General features: G+C 36.8%; 1 protein-coding gene and 1 pseudogene across 1 annotated transcript in view; one reads left to right on the top strand and one right to left on the bottom strand.

Annotated features, from left to right (window-relative positions):
- Positions 1-26105, bottom strand: part of NUP155 (nucleoporin 155) — a 70844-nt gene that overhangs the window by 37293 nt on the left and 7446 nt on the right. Inside the window, exons 4-17 of the mRNA XM_077896168.1 lie at positions 23661-23731; positions 19418-19510; positions 18460-18626; positions 16314-16419; positions 14836-14909; positions 13538-13629; positions 11406-11503; positions 10344-10496; positions 9321-9421; positions 5852-6022; positions 4147-4257; positions 2523-2617; positions 1535-1623; positions 624-686 (exon numbers count right to left, since the gene is read on the bottom strand). Coding sequence (XP_077752294.1) covers positions 624-686; positions 1535-1623; positions 2523-2617; positions 4147-4257; positions 5852-6022; positions 9321-9421; positions 10344-10496; positions 11406-11503; positions 13538-13629; positions 14836-14909; positions 16314-16419; positions 18460-18626; positions 19418-19510; positions 23661-23731 — 1484 coding nt within the window. The remainder of the gene's footprint in view (positions 1-623; positions 687-1534; positions 1624-2522; positions 2618-4146; positions 4258-5851; positions 6023-9320; positions 9422-10343; positions 10497-11405; positions 11504-13537; positions 13630-14835; positions 14910-16313; positions 16420-18459; positions 18627-19417; positions 19511-23660; positions 23732-26105) is intronic.
- Positions 21482-21579, top strand: LOC144313181 (U6 spliceosomal RNA; annotated as a pseudogene).

Genomic DNA, 26105 nt, shown 5'->3' with positions numbered 1-26105 from the left:
CATGCACCGGGAGCCCGACGTGGGATTCGATCCCGGGTCTCCAGGATCGCGCCCTGGGCCAAAGGCAGGCGCCAAACCGCTGCGCCACCCAGGGATCCCCAAGATAAATCTTTAAATTTAAACTTAAACATTCAGCATCCTCATTAACCCAAGTCTGTGTATCTAGACCCGAAGGTAAGAATATTTACAAAAACAGTAGAATAAATAGGTATCGAATTTGGTCTTCCCTAGGAAAAAGACACTCAGACTTGGATGGTGCTTCCAGGTAGGCTTTCAAGTGTCAGCATATAAGAGAAAAGGTAAGCTTGCAATCACCTCTTGCTTGCAATCACCTCTTCTTAATGTTGAGAGTCAAATAGAGCTAATTATACAGATTTCATGGCTGCTAATTAAATCCTGATACCCAAATTAAGAGCTTTCCAGGTATACTACTAAAGGTGTTTCTACACAAAAGCATTCACAGCTAAATGTCAATACTGCTTGGACGTGACTTCTATTAAATTACATTATTTTCAAGAGACATAAGCAAGTTAATATTTCTCTCACTAAGCATTAAGGACAGTAACAGTATTAGCTCTTCAAAAAGAACAGCAGTAGCAACATAAAACAAAGAAATGAGGTACCTTGAGATGGTGTTCCCAAAAATGATGGATTTGGGTATGGACTACTACTAGGAATAGGGGAACCTAAAAAAGAAAGAAGAATATAGATTTATAAAATAACCTCCCAATCTTTTAAATCTGATTAAATTAGACAGAGAAGCTATTTCTAAGCAGGAGTGAGGAATGGCACCATTCATGACATATTTAAATTTTAGGGACTCCTCTTATTTCCCAGGAACTTTCCTTTCTTTTTTAAGATTTAAAGATTTTATTTAGGGATCCCTGGGTGGCGCAGCGGTTTGGCGCCTGCCTTTGGCCCGGGGCGCGATCCTGGAGACCCAGGATCAAATCCCACGTCAGGCTCCCAGTGCATGGAGCCTGCTTCTCCCTCTGCCTATGTCTCTGCCTCTCTCTCTCTATCATAAATAAATAAAAATTAAAAAAAAAAAAAAAGATTTTATTTATTTATCCACAAGAGACGCTGAGAGGCAGAGACATAGGCAGAGGAAGGAGAAGCAGGTTCCATGCAGGGAGCCCGATGTGGAACTCGATCCCGGGACTCTGGGATCATGCTCTGAGCCAAAGGCAGACACTCAATCACTGAGCCATCCAGGCGTCCCTCCCAGGAACTTTCTAACAATCCTCACTTTGGAAAACACTGAGGTGGGAGTTTACTTATTATTAAATCACTCACCTCCTTCCTTTTGGATAACTAACAATTTCTGTAAATACTACTGATTACATGTTATTTTGTTCTCTAACACATAAGAGGTCTCAGTAATAAATTATTGCTTTTAAGAGTCAGACATCTATAGAATTATTCACCCAATAAAAAAGTAGCAGTAAATAATGAAAATCTTTATTCATTAAAATATTCCAGTTTCTAAAATTCAAACTATTAGAAATAGTCTATTTCAGTATTTCATACTCACTGGGATAGACAGGAGACCCCAAGATGGGACCAACATTACTTGGAGCAGGGAGAGTAGTTGGAAATCTCATCTGTGCTTCACCACCATACCTGTTTTTATGACAAAAGAGGCTGCGCTTATTCAGTGAAATTATCCACTTTCAAAGCTGGAACTGTTTCAAATCTTGCTAGCTCCCAAATAAATGCTTTAAACATTAGACTTTAATGTATTCTATTTACAGTGCTCACAACACTAATCTAATAAATGTTGACTTGAATCTCAACCAGAAGAATTATAAGGGACTCTTAGCAATTTTTAAGAAGGGTTAGCAATGCACAGAATTTACTTAGAGTATATGGCACTGTATTTTTTATACCAGATTATGACTAGATAGCACTTGAAAAATGGTTTTAAGCAATTCACATTTCAAATTGCAACTTTAGCTAAATAGCTTAGAAAATGCCTCTTTGACACTAAGTTTCCTTAAAGTGATTCAGAATCCCTCAATGCCAACGATACAAAAAAAGCAGAATCAGTATAGTGTTTTAAGAAGTAAAATTGATATAGTAACTGGAGTAGAGAGAGGTGTAGAAAAAAGACCAGACAGAAGTTGGAGAACAGAATCCAGTTTCTGTATAAAATCCAAGGATAAAAATTCATACGTTGTACTAATCTATTTCTTTTTTAAAGATTTTATTTAGTTTTTCATGGGACACACAGGAGAGAGGCCGAGACATAGGCAGAGGTAGAAGCAGGCTCCCAGCAAGGAACTGGATGCGGGATAGAATCTTGCCCTGGGCCAAAGGCAGACGCTCAACCGCTGAGCCATCAGGTGTTCTGTCTAGCTATTTCTATTAGCATTATAATCTTTCCAGATTTCTTCCTTTTGCAAAAGAATGTTAGTAACTTGCCTATACAGTTCCTCAACTATTTGGTAAGCCCTTAAACTATGATGACCAATGTAACCATTGAAAAAAGTGGCCAAGAACAAAAGAAGACTGACATATACCTGAAGAAAGCCCGAGTAGCCCATGCAGATACTTCTCTATCACAGGCAGCAGTGGAACAAGCAAGGATAAGGCAGGTTGCACAAGCCTGGTCTTCCTATTTAAAAACAAACAAAAAATAGTACCTTCCCTTATAGTAAACATTTAAAACGAAGTTTGGGTTACTGCTGTATCCAATGTTTAAATTTATGCCTAGCACAGAGCAAGTGCCTAATATATATTTGTTAAGTAAATGAAATCAGTCGGTATGAAAAAGTATTTATCACAAAAACATCGTTGAAGTGTGCTCTTTTTCTTTTTTTGAAATATTTTATTTATCAGAGCAAGACAGCACAAAAACAGGGAGCTGCAGAGGGAGACGGAAAAGCCGGCTCCCCGCTGAGCAGGGAGCCTGATGCAGGGCTTGATCCCAGGACCCAAGGATCGTAACTTGAGCTAAAGGCAGACAACCAACTGAGCCATCCAGGTGCCCTGTTTCTTTTTATCTAGTTTCTATTTTAGTTTATAGTTTATTCCCCTAATTTTTTTCTCATGGTCTTTTTACCTATTAGAAAATAACAACAATAGCTAACATTTATTATGTACCTGTCATGTGCCAGGTACTATTTTAAGAGGTTAGCATATATCAATCCCCACATCATACATTACTATAATTCATGGTTTGTTTGTTTTTAAATTTTATTTATTTATTCATGAGAGACACACACACACACAGAGAAAGGCAGAGACACAAGCAGAGGGAGAAGCAGGCTCCATGCAGGGAGCCTGACGTGGGACTCGATCCTGGGACTCCAGGATCACGCCCTGGGCTGAAGGCAGGCATTAGACAGCTAAGCCACCCAGGGATCCCCTATAATTCATGTTTTACAGATGAAGAAACTGAAGACCACAGAATTCTACCCTGGTGGTGGAGGCAGTGATGTGAATCCAGTGTCTCTGTATTTAACTTTGATCTGATATTCCTGATCTTAAGTTTTTTGAGTTTTATACCTTGTCAATTCTAGCTACGGCTTTGACATACAAATGGCCTCATCACTACTGTCCCCAATTTTTTCATCAGGCCATTGGCAAAAAATTAAAACAAACAAACAAACAAAAGGATTTGTCCATAAATATCCTGTGTTTGTAATAAAAATGTATAAAATAACTGGAACCTGAGTCTCTGATTAGTATGCTTTAATGAGAACTTATTAATAATGGGGTGCCTGGGTGGCTCAGTTGGTTGGTTATCTCTTTTCGGCTCAGGTCAGGATGCCAGGGTCCTAGGGTTGAACCCTGCATCAGGCTCCTTGCTCAGTGGAGAATGTGCTTCTCCCCCTTCCTCTGCTGCTCCCAATACTTATGTGCTCACTCTGTGTCAAGTAAGATCTTAAAAAAATATATATAGTTTCTTAAAAAAAGAACTTATCAATAACATATAAAAACCTGAGTTTATTGTATAGGCTTTATTTATTTATACTGTTCCCAAATATTAGTACACACATAATGGCTAATGTAAAGAAAGGAAGATTGCTAAGATCACCTGTTAATTACAGTATTTTGATCTAACTTACATAAAATTCAGCTATTACTCCCATTGTTTCATTGTTCAAAATATCGTATTTTTTAAGAAGTACAAATAATTACCTGATGTAATTTAAAGAATCTTTCTATCTCTTCTCCATCTCCACCCACATTACTCACAAGTAGATGCCTCAGTTGATCTACAGGTCTAAGTTTATGAAACATAAGACTCCCCTAAGAAGGTAAAAAAACAAAAATGAAACAAATAATAGATTTATCAAGCATGGCTGACATCAACTGACCCACTATTTTATTTAATAATATTAATAAAAATAACAAAACATCCCCTTCAGGAATACAAAGTAAACTGGTGAAAAAGAACATATATGTTTCAACTCCCAACCTATACAAGATCTATCTACATATGGCTAAACAAAATTTAATAAGAAAACATGGGTCTGTAAGACACAAAAAAACTATGGGTGAATTTTTTTATAAACCCCAGAGTAAGTTCTTTAAAAAAATACTTTTGATACTTTTATAAATCCCAAAAGATAACAGAAAATTTTGACTTCTTATATGCTTATCTGTATGGGAAAAATCTCAATAGACAAAATAAAATGACATAACAGGGAAAATGACACTAAAATTAACAAAAATTTCCTTGATAAAGAGCCTCTATAATAGATTTTTTTTTCTATAATAGATTTTTTAAAAAAGACAACTCAATAAAGTAGAAATAGGCAGTCCATAGAAAAACAAGCACTTGAAAAGACCGTCTTACTCTTAATAAAATCGCTTATTATATTTAAACAGGATGTGAGGAAACAGGCACTCAATATTCATCAATAGTGAATGCACGCACATATATATGAATAATACAGGGCAATCTGGCAACATCTATCAAATTTAGAAATGCACATATTCTTTCACCCAGATTTAATTCTACAGCTTTATTCACACACTCAGAAAAGGATATACACATAAGGCTGTAGCATTACGAATGGCAAAAGATAATCCATTAATAGGTGCTTAGTTAAATAGGGTACATCCATAGAAAAGAAAACCTTTCAAATTGAAAGTTCTTTATATAATGATATGGGAAGACCTCTAAAATATGTGTTTGAGATATTAAAAACAAGGTATAAAACAGCGTATATAATACGTGACCATTTAATTTTTTTTTTTTTATTTATTATTTATGATAGTCACACACAGAGAGAGAGAGAGAGAGAGAGAGGCGGAGACACAGGCAGAGGGAGAAGCAGGCTCCATGCACCGGGAGCCCGACGTGGGATTCGATCCCGGGTCTCCAGGATCACGCCCTGGGCCAAAGGCATAAACCGCTGCGCCACCCAGGGATCCCCTACGCGACCATTTATTTAGAAATATATTTTATTGTTTGTGTATCTACACCTCTGGAAGAATACACAGATACTGAGGACATGGGTGTCTGCAGGAAAGGGATCTCAAATGGAAGGGAGAATTTACTCTGTATACTCCTTGTTATAACATTTGAATTTTAAATGCAACACTATTCTGAAAACAAATATTAAAAAATGTTTTTTAATAACCTAAGTGAGAATTATAAAAAATAAAAAAACAGGTTATTTTGTACCTAGAGTAAAATGCTGTACTAGAGTAAAATGCGACTTTAGAAAAAGAATAACACTCATAAATGGTATTTACGAACTGTTCCTTAAGAATATCTTTAAGAGTAAATATTACTAAAGTACTTAAGTAAATGACCATTAAGCAAATACTGCAGAATACTTAACATTAAACATTGCTTCTTTTTTGTCTCCAACTTAACAGAATATGTACATACCTGTGCTGAGAGGAGAACAAACTTCTTTGGAGGCAACATGTGCTGTTGTACTACAACAGGTGAATCAGTTATTGGAATATGATCCTTATTTAAGGGTGTAATTATTTTATCCACTTTCAATTCATCTATTGCGGAAAGAGCCCAGGAATGACCATCGACGCGGGTTGTCATCTGTGCAAAAGAAAGAAACTTTTTATACCTGTTATTAAAGTTACACAAAGCAAAACCTTCCAAAAAGGAAAAAAAATATAGACCTAATCTCTAATATGCAGAATTATACAAATTAATAACACATGAAAGCGAACACTCCTAAGTTTCTATTTAATGCTCTCCTGTCTATTCCTTTAATCAGGCTATCTTCTATGACAATAATCTTTCATACCAGAAGGCAAAGGCAAATTTTCTTAAGATAACCCTAAACAGGATTTACTTACTTCAATTCTTCAATAACCAAAAATTATTCTACCACCTTTCCAGGATAGACTGGATAGGTTACACTTTGTGGACTGTAGATTTTTGTTCTCTTCTGAAGTTTTTGCTAAAAACTCTTCTTTTTAAAGTGTTTTAATTTTCAAAAATTCTATTATAAAAAATTTCAAGCATCTAAAAATGCTTAAAGTACCAATACCTAAATTCAGTAATTGTTAGCGTTTTGCCATACTTCCTTTCTCTAATATACATGGTATATATTTTTTAACTGAACCATTTGAAAGTGATGATATCATATGTCACTGATAAATACTTTTACATGCATCTCCTAAAAATAAAGATGTTCTCTTATATATAACATATATAACACTTAAGAATATTAACAGGGACGCCTGGGTGGTTCAGAGGTAAAGTGTCTGCCTTTGGCCCAGGGCATGATCCTGGAGTCCCGAGATTGAGTCCCACATCGGGCTCCCTGCATGAAGCCTGCTTCTCCTTCTGCCTGTGTCCTGCCTCTCTCTGTGTGTGTCTCTCATGAATAAATAAATAAATTCTAAAAAAAAAAAAAAAAAAGAATATTAAAAAAAAATCTGATGCCTAGCCAATATAGTTTTCCCATTATCTCAATGTCTTTTAGCTAGCTTTGGGAAGACTATAGTTTTAGGGAGACTACAATTTGGTTAAAGTTCATGTACAACATTTATATTTGGTAATTGTTTTTCTTTTAAAAACTCCACATTTGGAAACAATTCAGGTACTATACAAATGAAATGATATGATGTATAGTATTTGCTTAAAAAAATTTATCATTCATTGAGTGCTTCCTATGTGCCAGGCAGTGTGCTGAGTGCTTTACACAAGAAATCATTAAGTCCCACAACAAACCCACAGAAGTGGTAGTATTATAACTATAATTATTGTTAACTATAATAGACAAGGTAATTGAAGGCCAGAGACACATCAAATCCTTTGAACCACAGGTTTAAGGAAAGAGAATAAGAATTCAAACCTGTACTCCCTAACTGTGCTCCCATCAGGACAGGGTTCATATCTTACTCAGTTCTGAATCCTCAGTCTACCTCAACACCACATTAAACAGAGATACATAGCTGGTGCTCAGTAAAATTTAAAGAATAAGGAAAGAATTGGAGAGGGACGCCTGGGTGGCTCAGCAGTTGAGCATCTGCCTTTGGCTCAGGGCGTGATCCTGGAGTCCTGGGATCGAGTCCCACATCAGGCTTCCTGCATGGAGTCTGCTTCTCCCTGCCTCTTCCTGCCTGTATCTCTGCCTCTCTCTGTGTGTGTCTCTCATGAATAAATAAATAAAAATCTTTAATAAAAAAAAGAACGAATCTGAGAAAAGTGCTTCTTGACCCCTCCCAGCTCTTTGGGCCATGTCAGAAACTTGGAAGAGCTCATGTTTTCAAACCACTTTCCCACCCTTGGGGATGGTTTCTATCTCCTCCCATCTACATACCTTTTCCCTGTTACCCGTAACTAAACAGGCTTAAATTTGAGAATAATCAGGAAGCAGCTGGTGGCAGCAGGAACCAAAATACCTTTAAAGAGAGGATTACAGGTGGATCCCTGGGTGGCTCAGCGGTTTAACACCTGCCTTCGGCCCAGGGCATGATCCTGGAGTCCCAGGATTGAGTCCCATATCAGGCTCCCTGCATGGAGCCTGCTTCTCCCTCTGCCTGTGTCTCTCCCTCCCTCCCCGTCTCTCATGAATAAATAAAATCTTTAAAAAAAAAAAAAAAGGATTACAAAGGGAGTCTCAGACAATCAAACCCTTGGTGGAGGTTGGTTTATCTGGTTTGATCAGGAGGCAGGCAGCATATGCTATGTAAGGGCATTTAGGAGAAATAAATGGGGTAGAATAGGGGATACCAACAGTGAGGGCAGAGATAGCCTTCCCTAGTCATATCCCTGGAGGTGCTGGCCTCTCCCCAGTTCCTTTTGCGCTGAAGGCTAAGATGAGCAGCCCAGGTGTGAGACTGGGCTAGGACAGGCCAGGGCTATACTCCTTATCCAGGATCTCCACATCAATTTCATGGAATATATGGTGGTATTTGATTTGAAAATGGAATTATTTGTTTGTGTGTGTACATCTGTATATGCAGTAAAGAGAGATCAAACAAAATGGAAAAAATGTTGGTAAGTGTTTAATGTGGGGTTCAATTTATCATTCCTCTATTCTTGTTTATGTTAAAAAATTTCTGTAATTAAGGGGCACCTGGGTGGCTCTGTTGGTTAAGCAATGGACTCAATTATGGCTTAGGTCATGATCTCAAGGGACTGAGATCACACCCCAAGTTGGGCTCTGCAGGGGCATGGAGCCTGCTCAAGATTCTCTCTCTCCTTCTCCCTCTGCCTCTTCCCTCTCTCCCTCTTAAAAAAAAGATGAAAGAAAAAGAAAATTCCTATAATTAAAAGAAAAAAGTTTCTTTTTAAATTTAGGTAGAACTACAAATTAAAGACATCATTAAGATAAAATTCTAAGGGGTGCCTGGTTGGCTCAGTTAGTTAAGTGTCCAACTCTTGATTTTGGCTCAGATCATGATTTCAGGGTGGTGAGGTGGAGCTCCGAAGCAGTAGAGAGTGTCTGCTTGACATTCTCTCTCTCCCTCTCCCTCTCAATCCCATGCACATATGCTCTCTAAAATACATAAATCTTTAAAAAAAGATAAAATTCTAAGTCATAACTATAATTAAATAACTAAAAACCTAATACATTAAAATGGGACAAAAGTCATTTCAGAAAAGATATATACATTTTTGGATACATTATGAAAGACATTCTAAAAAAAAAAAAAAAAAGAAAGAAAGACCTTCTAAAATGATGCCAATGTTTAAAGATATTTTTTAATTATTACCATCATGACTTCGAACCTCACAGAGGAAAGAATTAACAGGATATACTACTTCTTTCAATATGATTGTTCAAAATAAATGGTATCACAACCTAAAGATTTACAATTTTATTCTTCACTTAAAATTATAGATTATATAAAAGATTAACATTCTCGGGATAACTTACCTGGGTTTCCATCATTGGCTTTTGGAAAGGAAATGTATCATGGTTGACACACCACAAAATGTCATTATCTTCATTTTCCGAAGCTGCCATCAGTAGAATACCTAAAAGTTCAATACACAAAATCTTATTATATGATGCTAAATATAAATAGTATGCATCCCTAATGATCTTAATAATATTACTAACATTAATATATGTAACATATATACATATCATGCACTGTTGTAAGTAAACAAGTCACAAAATAAAAGTTAATCCCCTAAAAACACATAAAATTATTGTCAGGATAGAATCATTACATGTTCAAGATCTTATACTTCATTTCTTTCGAGTAAACACTTTTTTCACATCTTAAAATTCCTGATGTTAGGATATATTTCACAATCAATAAACTTATGAATTTAATTATTAATCTAAAGAAAACATTTTTAGTATATAAGAAATCAACGGTATCTAATATTCAATGAAACAGAATTTCATGTACCAGTTATCTCAAACACATGAATAAAAAATGATGAAGTTACTAGTGGAATGGCAGAATAAATAAACTATAAAAGCATCATCTTAGCAATACTAGTTGATTTTGAAATATACTCTCCTGTGCTCAATTCCAACTCCTCCCACTAATCTCTTTATACTGACTTTAGTGGTATCAGCCTTAAGTCTACTGGGAGGTTATAGGTGATAAAGCCATAATTAATGCACGAAATTAGAATATCCTAAATTTTACTGGAAAATTTGTTATTTTCAAATGACTCAAGACATTCTAATTTTAACAATTAAAAAATCTAATTTTAGGGGCACCTGGGTGGCTCAGTGTTGAGCATCTGCCTTTGGCACAGGTCATGATCCCAGGGTCCTGGGATCGAGTTCCACATGGGGAGCCTGCTTCTCCCTCTGCCTATTTCTCTCCTCTCTGTGTCTCTCATCAATAAATAAATAAAATCTTAAAAAAGAAAAATAAATGAAAACTAAAAAACCAAAAAAATCCAATCTTAAACCTGATAGTATTTCAAAACTTACCTTTACTGTAAAGAGCCTTATGTACTTTTGAAGGCTTTTCCACTGTTGAAGATGCTGAGAATCCAGGAGGTAAGCGGACATGAACCAGTGTCAACGTATTAGGTCGTGCTAATGGTTGTCTGAATGGACAAGTGCTGAAATATAACCTTACACCTGATGATGGGATAAAATTATATATCAGTAACAGAAAATGAAAGAGCTGAGATATACATGTCATTGAAACAATTCCACAGGGAAACACAAACTCCTGCTAAAGCTACAGAATCACTTCCCTGATTGATCTTAAATCACCACGTGTACCACCACCACCCAAAGTAGAGTTCTAAGAAAGTGTCACTTTGAATTACCATATGAATCAACACATTTTAGTAGATAGAATCTGCAACTATAAGCCAAGGGAGTCCTTGTTCCTATTCAGGCTCTGTCATTGAATATTAGTCATTTTACTTGTCAGGCCTAGTTTTAATATCTACAACATGAGGAGACAGAATTAGAAGAACCGGGGCACCCAGGTGGCTCAGTCTGTTAAACATCTGCCTTTAGGGGATCCCTGGGTGGCTCAGCGGTTTGGCGCCTGCCTTTGGCCCAGGGCGCGATCCTGGAGTCCTGCGATGGAGTCCTGTGTCAGGCTCCCAGCATGGAGCCTGCTTCTCCCTCCTCCTGTGTCTCTGCCTCTCTCTCTCTCTCTCTTATAAATAAATAAATAAATCTTAAAAAAAAACAAAAAACAAAAAACATCTGCCTTTAGCTTGGGTCATGATCTCAGGGTCCTGGGATCAAGTCCCACATTGGGCTCCCTGCTCAGCAGGGAGTCTGCTTCTCCCTCTCCCTTTGCCTCCTCCCCACTGCTCATGCTCTGTCTCTCAAATAAATAAAATCTTAAAAAAACAAAACATAAAGACTTCCAATTTTCAAAATCCTTAATTTTATAAATTATTAATATGGCTTGGTAATTGATACAGAAGTAAAAACATATTTCTAATCATAATCATAATCCTTAATTTCCAAATCTGAGTATTATCAAGCTCTAAAAGCAACAGCGGACATATAAATTAAACATACCTGCATGTGTGACCGCCAATAACTGACAGTCCAGTGATTCAGAATTTTCAATCACGGCTATTTGAACAATTGGCTTAAAAACAGAACGATCTATGGTCCTACAAGAAAGGAAAGAAAACTAGTCTCTTTTTAAAATGATCTACTACACATCTCAATATGCTAAAATAAGACTAACTTCTTAGAAAATTAATACAACAGCACCAATAGCCAGCAAAACCCCCTGAATACGAGTTTACATTGTTAGAAGTTACCCCTTCCCTCAAAGATCATAAAAGAAGGCTATCTCCATTGAGTGAATGGTTAATGACGAACAAGACATTCTCAGAGCATCAAATCACCATTGTAAAGATTACTCCAAGTGTTCAGTAGTGGAAAAACTGGTGGCTATGTGCCTACTGATGTAATGCTGCAAAGAGTTCACATCACCTATGTGATACTGGTTAAAAAAAAAAAATTACCCTGAATTGAATGATAAGGAAAAAAGACAAATTCAGAAATTGAGATATTCCACAAATAAGACTCTTACCCCTCCCCCACCAAATGTGATAATTAAGGGGAAAAGGAAGGTGGGTGGCTCAATGGTTTAGCGCCACCTTTGGCCCAGAGCGGGATTCTGGAGACTTGGGATCATGTCCGGTTCCCTGCAAGGAGCCTGCTTCTCCCTCTCCCCCCTCCCCCTCTCTGTCTCATGAATAAATAAATAAAATCTTTAAAAAAAGAAAAAAAGAAAATAAAAGCTGGTAAGACAGCTGTTTTGTAAGACAAATGACTAACATAATTAATTCATGGATTCTGACTGAATCTGGGAAAAAACGGAAAGAAAAACAATTATGAAAGATTAGTGAGACTATAAAGTAATTTTAATATGCACTATATAATTACAAAGTAATATCATAAAATTATTAATGCTTTTAGGTGTGGAATTAGTATTGTGCTTATTTAAGAGACTTAGGACATGGAAAATGAAGGAGTGAAAGTCATGATTCTGCAACTTACTTTCAAATGTTCATCAGAAAGAAAGTGAAAAAAAAAAAGAAAGTGAGGAAATGAGGGAAAACGGTAACAACTGCTGAATTTGGATAATCTGATAAGGTATTAACGGTTTTTACTATGCTACTCTTCTAGCTTTCCTATGGATTTGAAAACATTTCTGAAAAGAAAGGTAGTTAGGGGAAGTAAAAGGAAACCCTGTTCTAGACTGTCTGCCTTAGGGATGCCTGGGTGGCTCAGTGGTTGAGCATCTGCCTTTGGCTCGGGGATAATCCCGGAATCCTGGGATTGAGTACCACATCAGGCTTCCTGCATACAGCCTGCTTCTCTCTCTGCCTAAGTCTCTGCCCCTCTCTCTGTGTCTCTCATGAATAAATAAATAAAATATTTAAAAAAGAAAAAAAGATTGCCTAGGAATTCTTTTGTCAGTGAAAATCAAAGAAAGCATTGATTGTTTTTTTGTGAGGATATGCAAACAGAGCTATAACCCAAGCATACACAAAACTGAAGCTGAAGATTTGAGGTCTTCGTTATGGGAAGAGAATTTTTGCAGCTGAGCTAAGTTAGTTGCGATATACATAAATCCCAGTACATAGCGTCTCAAGTCTTGGCTTGTAATTTGTGTTCTAGTACCTATACCTAAGAGTCAGACTTCAGAGAAATGTTAACATTCCTTAGTTTCAGTTTCCTCAGAAAACAATGTGGGCAACACGACTGTAAAATTCTGTATTCCCAAACTGCACTGTGTCAATTATCAGACCAGCTGAACTTTCATGATGCAGTCCTCTTAAAAGGGTGTAGTAGTAACAAGCGGGGAGATGACGACGATGACGACTTTGTGACATGTAGTTTCCTAGTGACAACTCCTTTAATTGCCTATATAGGCCACCTAAAGCTTAAAATTTCAAATTTTTATACTTTACATTATAAAAAATCTGCCTTGTGTTTCAAACTATCCAACATTAGAATTAAATGAAGAGTCTGTCTCTAGCAGTTGTTTCAAACATAACTTCCAGTGTCATCATCTTCAACATTTCTTCTCTTTTACAGATATTCTGAAGAGGAAATAATTTTAGTATGCTGCACATATATAATTATATGCCTTGTGCAAATGAAATGCCTGGCAATAAATTACATATTACCTAGCGATGTTTCCAGCAGCAGAGACAATAGAATTCTGAGAAACTGAGGCAACTCTGCTCATTCCTTGTCCATCTTGGCCCAAATCGTACACCTGTGAATAAAAAATTGTACTCACTTAAACTATAATCCATACAAATATTATATTTTAACTATATTATTAACTATATTATTTAGTTATATTATATTATAACTATAATCCATACAAATACTACAAAATAAACTTTTGGAGAACTTTTTATTTTATTAAATAGACTCTTCTTTTCAAGGATCCTTTAATTTTGGCACTTTACACAGATATGGAAACATTCAGAGATTTGAAAAAATTTTTTTTAAGTTTTATTTATTTATTCATGAGAGACACACAGAGAGAGGCAGAGACACAGGAAGAGGGAGAAGCAGGCTCTCCACAAGGCGCCCAATGTGGGACTCAATCCTGGATCCTGGGATCATGCCCTCAGCTAAAGGCATGATCAACCGTTGAGCCACCCAGGTGTCCCTGGAGATGTGAAATTTCGTAAAAACGGGAGCCCTAAGAAGTAGTTTGGGATGTTTTTTAAAAAGCATACAGCTGGGATCCCTGGGTGGCAGAGTGGTTTGGCGCCTGCCTTTGGCCCAGCGCGCGATCCTGGAGACCCGGGATCGAATCCCACATCGGGCTCCTGGTGCATGGAGCCTGCTTCTCCCTCTGCCTGTGTCTCTGCCTCTCTTTCTCTCTGTGTGACTATCATAAATAAATACAAATTAAAAAAAAAAAAAAAAAAAAAAAGCATACAGCTGGGCAGCCAGGGTGGCTCAGCGATTTAGCGCCGCCTTCAGCCAAGGGCGTGATCCTGGAGACCCGGGATCGAGTTCCATGGTGGGCTCCCTTCATGGAGCCTGCTTCTCCCTCTGCCTGTGTCTCTGCCTCTCTCTCCTCTGTTTCTCATGAATAAATAAATAAAATCTTTTAAAAAAAATAAAAATAAAAATAAAAAGCATACAGCTCAGGGGTGCCTGGGTGGCTCAGTTGGTTAAGAGTCTGCCTTCAGCTCAGGTCATGATCATGGGGTCCTGTGGTCCTGGGATTAAGCCCACATTCAGCTCCTTCCTCAGTGGGGAACCTGCTTCTCAACACCTGCCCTCCATTCCCCTCCTCCCTAGCACTTGAGTTCTCTCCCAAATAAATAAAATCAAATCGTAAACAAACAAACAAAAAAAAACCATACAGTTCATAGGAAAAGGCTGAGAGTAACTGAATCTCTTCCTTAAAAACAGGGATTTTCTTACCCCCCCTCTTAAATAGTATATTAATACTTACCTGTATTACTCCTTTCTCAGATCGTGTATATAAAATGTTTCTAGAATTATCGATTGCAATTTGAACAATAGGATCTAAAAATAAGACAAAAAAAGAGAAAAAAACCTCTAAAGATTAACAGAGTAGCCACTTAAAACAAATTTAAATTGTTAAATCAGAATTTTGCATTTAGGGGCTATCCTCTTGCTTTGTAGGTAAGTCCTACAAGATTTGCATGAGGACAAAGCCAAGAAGCATTGAAATTAGACAATACACGAAAGAGCAGACATCAAATATTGTGACTCCTTAAGAGCTTCACAAAGAAATTACTGTCTTTTTAATGAATTTTAAGCCAAATCGGAACCAAATTCTAGATTATTTCTTCAACATTTAATTAATGTCTACTATATGTTAGAAACACAGGAAATAATTATACTGAGTGCATTCCTTCAAGAAACTTCCTAGTTAGTTTAGTAAATCACTGTGAAGGGAAAAAAATAAAAATTTCAGTCACATTTTGAGTGTGACTCATATCTTACTAAAGCATTTTTAAATTATTTCACCTGACTAAATCTCTCACTTTTATTAAAAACTCAGATATATTTATTTTATGTTGAGGATTTGTTCTAGACCAGGCAAAACATATATTAGAGGTCTCCCTCTCACACTCACACAGTATTGGTGTAAATGCATACAGCTGTTTTAGGCACATGTTCTGTGATGCTATATTCATAGGAACTTGGGAATAAAACTCATATTGTCTCTTTATTTTATAATCTCTTCTTCCTTTAAGAAACCTATGAGGGGACATCTGGGTGGTTCAGTCAGTTGAGTGTCAGACTCTTGATTTTCGTTTGGATCATGATCTTGGGATCATGGGATTGAGCCCTGTGTCAGGCTTCACACTCAGCACAGAGTCTGCTTACCTCTCTCCCTCTGCTCCTCCCTTTATTCCTCCCCCTGGTCACATTCTCCTTCTCTCAAATAAATAATAACTTAAAAAAAAAAAAAACCTTTATAAATATATACAAGTGTTATTTAATAAGACAAACTTTCAGTTAAGAGTGAGAATTTCTGAAGAAAATGTCAACAATCTTAAAAAATTGGGACGTCTAGGTGGCTTAGTGGTTGAGCCATCTGCCTTTGGCTCAGGACATAATCCTGGAGTCCCAGGATCAATTCCCACATCGGGCTCCCTACATGGGGCCTGCTTCTCCCTCTGCCTACATCTCTGCCTCTCATGAATAAACAAAGACTTAAAAAAAAAAAGTCTTAAAAAATTTCGTTGTCAGGGACGCCCGGGTGGCTCAGCAACAAACATCTGTCTTCGGCGCAGGGCATGATCCCGAAATCCCAGGATCGAGTCCCACATCGGGCTTCTTGTGTGGAGCCTGCTTCTTCCTCTGTGTCTCTACCTCTGTCTCTCATGAATGAATGAATGAATGAATAAAAATCTTAAAAAGAAAATTTGGTTGTCAAATTTATTGTTTTCTACTTACCATCTTCTGAGAATGTGAATTGTAGTAATGAAGGAACAAGGAAAGAAAGTGCACTCTTTGAGTGGTTTATTTTCCTGCATCTTTGGCTAAACCAACCTGCTTCTGCCTTAAAAGGAAAAATCAAAAGAAGGAAGACTTGTAAATATAGATACACTTGTCACTACTATTTGGCAACTGCTATATACCCACATGTATAAAAATCCTCAAATCTTAGTCAAATACCCATAATTATAAAGACATACTATTCAGAATTAGTACTTAATTTAATCCTTTAACTAATAATAGAAAATGCTATTAGCCATAATCAAATCATGGTTTTCAATGAAATCAAGCTATTTCAAAACCTTATAGTGCTATGCTAATAAAATCATATTTTAATTATCTTAAAAACTCTTTTATTTGAAAGTAGTAAAGCATATAGTAAGTGCGTTTATAAGAGCCCAAAGTACATAAAGGTACTTGTATCATCTCTTCCCATTTTGGCTAAAAAGGAATCTTAACAACAGCAGCCATTGCCACCACAATCTATAGTTTACCTCTCAATGTCTGACTTTTGCCATACAAAACCAATTTTTTTTTTTCCCGGTAATGAAAAGTTGCCAAGAGAAACTAGGTAAGAAAGAGGTACAATGTAATATAAAAAAAACACAGGGCAGCCCCACTGGATCAGTGGTTTAGCACCGCCTTCAGCCCAGGGCCTGATCCTGGAGACCTGGGATCAAGTCCCACATCGGGCTCCCTGCATGGAGCCTGCTTCTCCCTCTGCCTGTGTCTCTGCCTTTTTCTCTTTTAGTGTCTCTCATGAATAAGTAAATAAAAATCTTAAAAAAAAAAAAACAAAAACAACACAGTTGACCAGGGTTGTAATCCTAACTCTGCCATTAATTAATTAGCTATATGACTCAAGATTATTTATCAGTTTCCTAATAACACTTACCTTATGAAAAAGCTAATATTACAGTATGCAAAAAACATAAAAAAGAATTTCAGAAAACACACATGATCAATAAATATATGAAAAGATCCTCCCCTCAGCTAGTAATAAAAAAATTTTCCCTCAATCAGATTGGTCAAAATTAGTAAATTTGATAATACCAGTGAAGGGTGGTAGGATATTCATAGAAGGCTGCTAAGCATCTAAAAAACCCTTAAAGGCAATAATGCAAATATTAATTATAATTTTAAACACATATGCTACATAAACCAGCCATTAGAATTCTTAAGTCTCTACACAAAAAAGTATCTATACATGTACACAAAGGGGCCTGCAAAAGAACATTTCCTATAGCATTATTTACAAAGAGGAAAACAAAACCTAGGAATTAAGCGAATGACATACATCCATTTTACAGACAATTATGCAGCAATCAGGAAACATAACACGAATTATGTCAATAAAACATAAGCAATAATCTAAGGAAAAACATACAAACATAATTTGTATATGTGTATATATATAAACACATATGTATAGATATTTATCAGTGTATCATGTCTTAAAAAGACATACTCAGAACTAGGTTTTACTTTTTTTTCTTTAGATTCATTCATTCATTCATTCATTCATTCATTCATTCATGATAGACACACAGAGAGGCAGAGACACAGGAGGAGGGAGAAGCAGGCCCCATGCAGGGAGCCCACATGGGACTCGATCCCGGAGGTCCAGGATTGCGCCCCGGACCAAAGGCAGGTGCCAAACCGCTGAGCCACCCAGGGATCCCCCTAGGTTTTACTTCTAAAGAGATTGGACTGGGTTTTATAGACATGGTGTAGTCACAGAAGACTGTGATTTTAACTTTATATTTGAATACTTTCCATAAAAATATATTTATGTGCTTATATAATTAGAAAACAAAAATAAAATCTATCCCTATTTTACTTATCCTTAGGAGAGAAAAAAATGTTTATAAATGCCAGACTTGGGATCCCTGGGTGGCGCAGCGGTTTGGCGCCTGCCTTTGGCCCAGGGCGCGATCTTGGAGACCCGGGATTGAATCCCACGTTGGGCTCCCGGTGCATGGAGCCTGCTTCTCCCTCTGCCTATGTCTCTGCCTCTCTCTTTCTCTGTGTGTGACTATCATAAATAAATAAAAAATTAAAAACAACAACAACAACAACAACAAAAAACAAATGCCAGACTTACCTGGTATGCTACTTCATATAAACAGCCATCTTTTCCAGCCAAAAAAATTCTGCCATTATCAGTGGAAGTTATTGTTAAAAGGTAAGTATTATCAGTGGGAAGAGAATATAAAGGATCTGGAAGCAACTGCATTCCACCACACATACTGTCATTAAGAACTCCAGAACCTATTTTTTTTTTTAAAGAAAGAATACATGAATCAGCTTAACAGCTTTTTTAAAGTTTGAGAGAATTACTGCATTATCTTCAGAATTGGTATTTTCTACTGAATTCCGGGTATGTCGATACCCAAAAGCTTCTATAACGTAATACTTTTAAATTACTGTATAAAAAGTCTGATACAATTTATTTAAGTTAAATAGAACCTACAATATATTTACATATAAAAAATTCATAATATATATAACATTGTACATCATCATCAAAAACCTATCCCAAATTATTAGATTTTGGAAAAGAGCCTAAGGATGTGATAGTAATAATCATTAATTTGAGCCACTGAAATTCAACATTTCACTCAAAACAGAGAGACTGCCAGGATGCAAAAGAAACCATTGAACGTACTAGTAATAAATTGAGAGCTTCTTATATTAAAGGAAAGAATAATGTATATTTCAGTGTTCCATATGTTAAAATGACAATTGAAAAACTAGAAACAAAGGAAAGCATTAATAGAAAAACTCACTAATGTCAATCATTTCTCTTCTACTACCCCTTTATACTGTACATTTGAGTGTACATTAATATGATAAATGTATTCAAAATAGTCGTTTGTTTTTTTTTAATAATTTGCTTGATAGACCTAGTAACCTGATAGATATCACACCCATAGGGAAATACTATTTTCGATGAGCAAATAGTCTGAAAAGTTAACTCAAAAGAAAAAAATTAGCTTTTAATTATACTAAATTGGCTAATATGTTTTTATTTTAAAAACACCACATGTAGTTTCCTATACCTGTTTGTAAATTAGCATAGCTAAGTCCAAGGATCACTATATCCACAGGGGTTGCCAAAACCAGGAGATGTCGTACATGAGGTTGAAAAATGCCTATGATAAAGCAGACAGGAATTAGGGATTATTCCAAAAACATCCATTTCCACTATTTAAGCATTAACAGACTAATGTTTTACCATTAAACTAGTGATTAAACATGGGACACCTGGATGGCTCAGCAGTTAAGTGTCTGCCTTCAGCCCAGGGTGTGATCCTGGAGTCCCAGGATTGAGCCCCACATCAGGCTCCCTGCATGGAGCTTGCTTCTCTCTCTGCCTATGTCTCTGCCTCTCTTTCTCTGTGTCTTTCATGAATAAATAAAATTTAAAAAAAAAAAAACTAATTATTAAACAGTCTATGTAGCAGGCATTTGGCTGGCTCAGTTGGTAGAGCATGTAACTCTTGACCTTAGGGTCATGAGATCAAGCCCCATGTTGGGCTTGGAGCCTATTTAAAAAAAAAAAAAAAAGTTAAATAACATATGAAAAGCCTCAACTGAATTTAATTTTGTTTTTGTTTTGTTTTTTAATACATTTTACTTTAAGATTCTATTTATTTATTCATGAGAGACACAGAGATAGAGAGGCAGAGACATAGGCAGAAGGAGAGGCAGGCTTCATGCAGGGAGCCTGATGTGGGAATCGATCCCAGAACTCCACGATCACGCCCTGAGCCAAAGGCAGATGCTCAACCGCTGAGCCACTCAGGCGTCCCCCCTCAATTTAATTTTGATGTTAAAATATTACTATCTATGATCATTTAAATAAATAAGCAATAAAAAAGAACCATCTTAGAAAAGAAACACTTCAGTATTTAATACCATTTAAAATCAGCATTACATTATAAAATATACAACCTTCTATTTGTATACTACACTGACAGCAGTATAATTCACAGTACCCAAAAGATGGAAGCAACTCAAGTGTCCACCAACAGATGAATGAACAAAATGTGAACACACAATGCAGTATTATCCAGTGTTAAAAAAGGATGAGATACTGACACTACAACTGGAATGAATCTTAAGAACATTTTAAGTGAGGGGCACCTGGGTGGCTCAACTGGTTGAACATCTCATCTTGATTTTGGGTCAGGTCAGACTCTCAGGGTGGTGAGATCAAACTCCGGGTTGGGATCAGTGAAGAGTCTGAGGTTTCCCCCTCCCCTCAGCCGTTTCCCCTACTCATGTACATGCACACACACTTAAAAGAAAAAAGAACATCATGGGACACCTGGGTGGCTCAATCTGTTAAGTGTCTACCTTCAGCTCAGGTCATGATCCCAGGGTTCTGGGATCAGAGCCCCACATTGGGATCCCTGCTCTGTGGGCAGCCTGTTTCTCCCTCCCTCTCTGCCTGCTGCTCCCCTGCTTGTGCTTGCTCTCTCTCAAATAAATAACATCTTAAAAAAAAAAAAAGTAAGTGAAACAAACCAGTCACAAAGAGATAAATTCCACTTATATCAGGTACATAAAGTAGTCAAATTCACAGAAACAGAAATGAATTTATGTTAAATGAGTTTCCCAGATGAATTTATATATCAAAAACAGGTAATTTATAGTCTCAGAACATTACCAAGTACACAATTTTTTTTTGTTAGTTCGTGCTAAAGTACTGTTTATTTTTTTGGTATTAACATTAAAAACTGTGCAGTGGCATGAGATTCTATGTATAATTATCACTGTCATGTTACGATATCCAAAAATAGTGTCTTACTGATAGGAATAAAGGAAAATATATTTTATGTCACAATTATGGACATTTTTTCCTGTATATACCCTTAGCCTACTTAAGGGTATTAATTAAATGTCATAGAAGAAAGAACAACGAAACTTTTACTTTCACTGATTAAACATCAAGGGGCACAAAAGCCATTTTTGTGTATCAAGGTTCAAGCCAGTAAAGCTGAAGAAACAGATTTTCTACCTAATGAACTCAAAATATAAGTGATATTCCATAAGTTGATTTAAAAAGCTTGAACTATATAAAAACTTAGATTTTCCTTAATAAAAGCCTCATCTCATGCTTGCTTCAGCAGCACATATACTAAAATTAGAATATAGAGATTAGCATGCCCCCCAGCACTAGGATGACATGCGAATTCGTGAAGTGCTCCATATAATAAAAATAATAAAAACCTTATCTCTAAGTACTCAGTCACCAGCCTATGCCAAAAAAGTCATCTTTGATTACACAAACTTTAATGAAGTTAGACTTTTACAGATGGCGGAGTCAGTTTATGGCTTTGAGTAAAGGGAGATAAGTAAAGCATATCTTGCCAAATGATGGGATCTTTTCTAAAATCTCTCATCATTTATACAAGTATTTTGCAAAAGGAAATGGTAGAAATGGAAGCCATCTCAGGATGGCTTCAGGATGCAACAAGGTTAAATGATCGACATTTCTCACTTTTGTCAGCTCTCACTTCTATAAAAGTGTACATCTTATTAGTACCTTTTAGAAATTAACATAAGTTATATAGGTCTTTGGAACAGTTTAAAGTTTCACTGCTGGGCAGCCCGGGTGGCTCAGCAGTTTAGTGCCACCTTCGGCCCAGGGCCTGATCCTGGAGACCCGGGATTGAGTCCCACGTCGGGCTCCCTGCGTGGAGCCTGCTTCTCCCTCTGCCTGTGGCTCTGCCTCTCTCTCCCTCTTTCTCTCTCTAGGTCTATCGTGACTAAATAAAATCTTAAAAAAAAAAAAAAAAAAAAAAAAAACTCCATGCCCGGCACAGAGCTGGCTGGACTCCAACGCTGGATGGATCTCACCTCTGAGACCATGACCTGAGCCAATATCAAGAGTCAGACACTTAACTGAATGAGCCACCTAGGTGCCCTGATTATGAAATAGTTCTGACTTTGTCATATCCGTCAGATCCCAGGACTCCAGGATCAGGCCCTGGGCCAAAGGCAGGCGCTAAACCTCTGAGCCACCCAGGGATCCCTGGGCATGGAACTTGCTTTGGATTCTCTCTCCCTAAGCCCCTCCGCCCCCCACTCGCACACTCTCTCAAAAAAAAGGTTTCATTATAAAAGACCACACATTTATTGTCCTATCAAATACTATGTCATAATTTTAAATTTGCACTGAAGTTTACATTTGGGTAGAACAAAATTTTACTATTTGTTTTAGATAGACAATTTATATTTACTAAAATGCCCAGCAGGAATAGCTCTCGACTTATTATGAATAAACTTTTAGATACTTTTGTAAAAGAGATTTATTTAGGGGCGCCTGGGTGGCTCAGTCAGTTGAGCATCTATTTGCCTTTGGCTCAGGGTCCTGGGATTGAGCCCAGCATCAGGCTCCCCACGGAGCAGGGAGCCTACTTCTCCCTTCCCCTCCTACTCCCCCTACTTGTGCTCTTTGTCAAATAAATAAATTAAATCTTAAATAAAAAGGGGGTTTATTTATTTATGTTGAGAGAAAGTAAACACGCTCTTGAGAGCAAACATGAGCAAGCAAGGGGCAGGAGCAGAGGGAGAAGAAGAGAGTTTTTTTTTTTTAAAGATTTATTTATTCATGAGAGACACAGAGAGGGGCAGAGACACAGGCAGAGAGAGAATCAGGCTCCATGCAGGGACCCTGACATGGGACTCGATCCTAGAACTCCAGGATTATGCCCTGAACCAAAGGCAGACGCTCAACCGCTAAGCCACCCAGGCGTCCCGAGAAGAAAGAGTCTTAATCAGACTCTATACTGAATGTGGAGCCCCATGTGGGCTCAATCTCAGGACCTTGAGATCATGACGTGAGCCAAAACAGAGTCGGATGCCTAAATGACTGCACCACCCAGGTGCCTCTATGAATAATCTTAAAAATAAAATAAAATAAAATAAAGTGAATAAACTATTAAACATTCCTAATCACTTTATATATTTCTAATTAGAACTCAGAAGTAAATTTCAATAAAAATTTCAACTACTTAAAATTTGTTATTCAGTCCTAAACCATTTTTAAAAAATTTTTATTTATTTATTCATGAGAGACACACAGAAACAGGGAGAGAGGCAGAGACACAAGCAGAGGGAGAAGCAGGCTCCATGTCAGGAGCCCGACCTGGGACTCAATCCCGGGACTCCAGGATCAGCCCCTGGGCTGAAGGTGGTGCTAAACCATTGAGTCACTTGGGCTGCGCAGTGCTAAACCATTTTAAGTCTATGTATATACATATATAAATTAATCATTACATTTTTATTTCTTACCAGCTTTTGGTTTCACAAGCCCCACAGCAAGAATAGTTTCACTAAGTCCATCAAAATAGGCGAGATCTCCTCTGTTAATAAAAAAGCAACGTGTTACATGTATAAAGAAAACAAAGTTTTTATCTTAAAATATTCTTTAATATTACAGTATGTAATGAAAACTAAACCAGCAAACAAAATTGTTTCAGTTCCAAGGTCCAGACACACAGGCCTGTCTAAGGTTAATAAGCATAAACCAGGAAAACAGGAAATGCTGCCCTCCATCCCAAACTTCCTCCCAGGCAAGTTGCAAGGCTCAAATAACAGCAATTCTATTGTTGGGGCAAGATCCTCTAAGAACAGACTCACAGGGAAAGTATATGGCTGAGGGTAGAACAGAAACATTAAGAAAAAAACCTCCAGTATCTCAATCTGTATCCTAAGTGCAAAGTAATTCTACAGGAATTTGAAACCTGTGGTCCACTGAGGGTAATCACAGCAATAGCAAAATCAAACTCAGCTCATTTCCTGACTTGGAAAAAGTTAACTTTCCCTATAATAAAGGCTTACCTGCTAAGCCCTAGCAAAAGAAGAGACATACCCATTTCTAAGGATAAATACTATTTACTGCAGTACCCACTGTTCTACACGATATCCAGCTTTCAAAAATCACGAGACACAGAAAGCAGGGGAAAAAAAGCCTGTCAAGAAACAAATCAACAGAAATAGAATCAGCTATGAGCCAGATGTCTGAACTACAAGACAAGAAATTTAAAATAAATATGATTAACATAGTATAGGCACTAATGGAAAAGGTGGACAATATAAATAAACAGATAAGGAATTTTAGCAGAGAGGAGAAAATTATAAGAAATAGGTGAAAATGTTAGAAATAAAAAGCACAGTAAAGGACGAATGTCTTATAAGAACTTAAGTAGACCTGACATAGCTAACAAAAGAACCCATGATCCTGAAGCCGGATCAACAGAAATTGTCCAAGTTGAAACAAAAAGAAAAAAAAAGAATAGAACAGAGGATCCAAAAATCTGTTGAAGAACATCAATCTAACAAAAGTAAAAAAAATCTCAGGAGAGGAGGAGAGAATGGGGCAGAACAAATATTTGAAGGTAATCACTGAAAAATTTCCAAATACAATGAAAAGACATCAAACCAAAGATGCAAAAAAATCAGAGAACACCAACCAGTATAAACATCAAGAAAAAAAAAATATGATCCAGATTTTTTTTTGGAGAAAACTTCTGGTTGTCCCGAAAAGGGCCAAAGCAAACAGAAAGAAAACACCTCAATGACCACTTATGTGGACCAGGTGTCCCAGTTTCCCATGTTGTGATAACTGGCATATGTTCCAGAAACTAAGACCAATACTGGGGAAGTTAGGGGTTACAGAACCATGAATTGAACGAGATTGTGCTTCTGTTATCCAGGTGGAATTAGGATATATAATAGAAAGCTAATAAAATAACTGAAACGAAGCCTGAGGTTTTTGCAGCATTGAACTTGTGAATTGGAGATTTATACCCAAGACTTGTGCCTTGATTTTTTTCCAATAAGCACATTGTTCAGATGATTTATCTTTAAATGAGTTCTAGTCTGAACACAGTAAGGTTGGATTGTGTATGTTGCATGTGAACAGGAACTATACTTAGCACATTTAATGCTGTTCCTAGCACAAAACAGCATCTGATACATGAGAAACTCAATACTTTATTACATGGATGTTAGGTATTAATGGAAATATAAAAATTTTCATTAAAGTGAAAACCCTTTTTAAGGAAATTATCCTTATGTTTATCTATTATATAATTTTTTTGCATTTGGTTGTCTTAAATTTGTCCTAAATGAATAGGTTTTATTCCTTAATATCAAAATGACATTACAACAATACAACAAACTATGGTTCAGAGTATATGAACAATCACAACCATATATCACCGCTATTAAGACTATGTAACAATTCAGCCTAACTAGAACTATGAAAAGTTCTAACTGAAAAAAATCAGTGAACAAAAATGGTTTCCTTTAAACTACAAGTTCAAGTTCTCATTTAGTGTCGCTTCAACTCAATGATACTGTGTGTGTCCCTAATAGGTGTCTTAAATACCCAAGGGTAAGAGTAACAACGACCTGGGCCTTCCTCCCATTATCCCACTCATCACCTAAATTACGACAGAGAACTGGTACTAAGCCAAAATTTATTTTCAGAAAGCCAGGTGAGATTACCAGATTAATAAATTTTATTTTAGCAAGAATGTCTTGGACTTTCAGACTATTATATATATTCAAATTATACATAAGTCAAGCTCGCAAACCAAAACTATTTAGTCACTTCAATAGTCAAAAAAAGTCAAACCATCTCTCAAATAACTGGTAGGCTATCTTATTGGAAGATAAGAGCTTGGTAACCAAACCCCTGCTACTCAGACTGGCATCATCACTGGCATTGTT

The sequence above is a fragment of the Canis aureus genome, chromosome 4 (genome assembly GCF_053574225.1).
Source record: "Canis aureus isolate CA01 chromosome 4, VMU_Caureus_v.1.0, whole genome shotgun sequence".
Taxonomy (NCBI): Eukaryota; Metazoa; Chordata; class Mammalia; order Carnivora; family Canidae; genus Canis; species Canis aureus.
The sequence above is the reverse complement of the archived record's forward strand: the minus strand, read 5'-3'. Positions and strand labels throughout refer to the sequence as shown.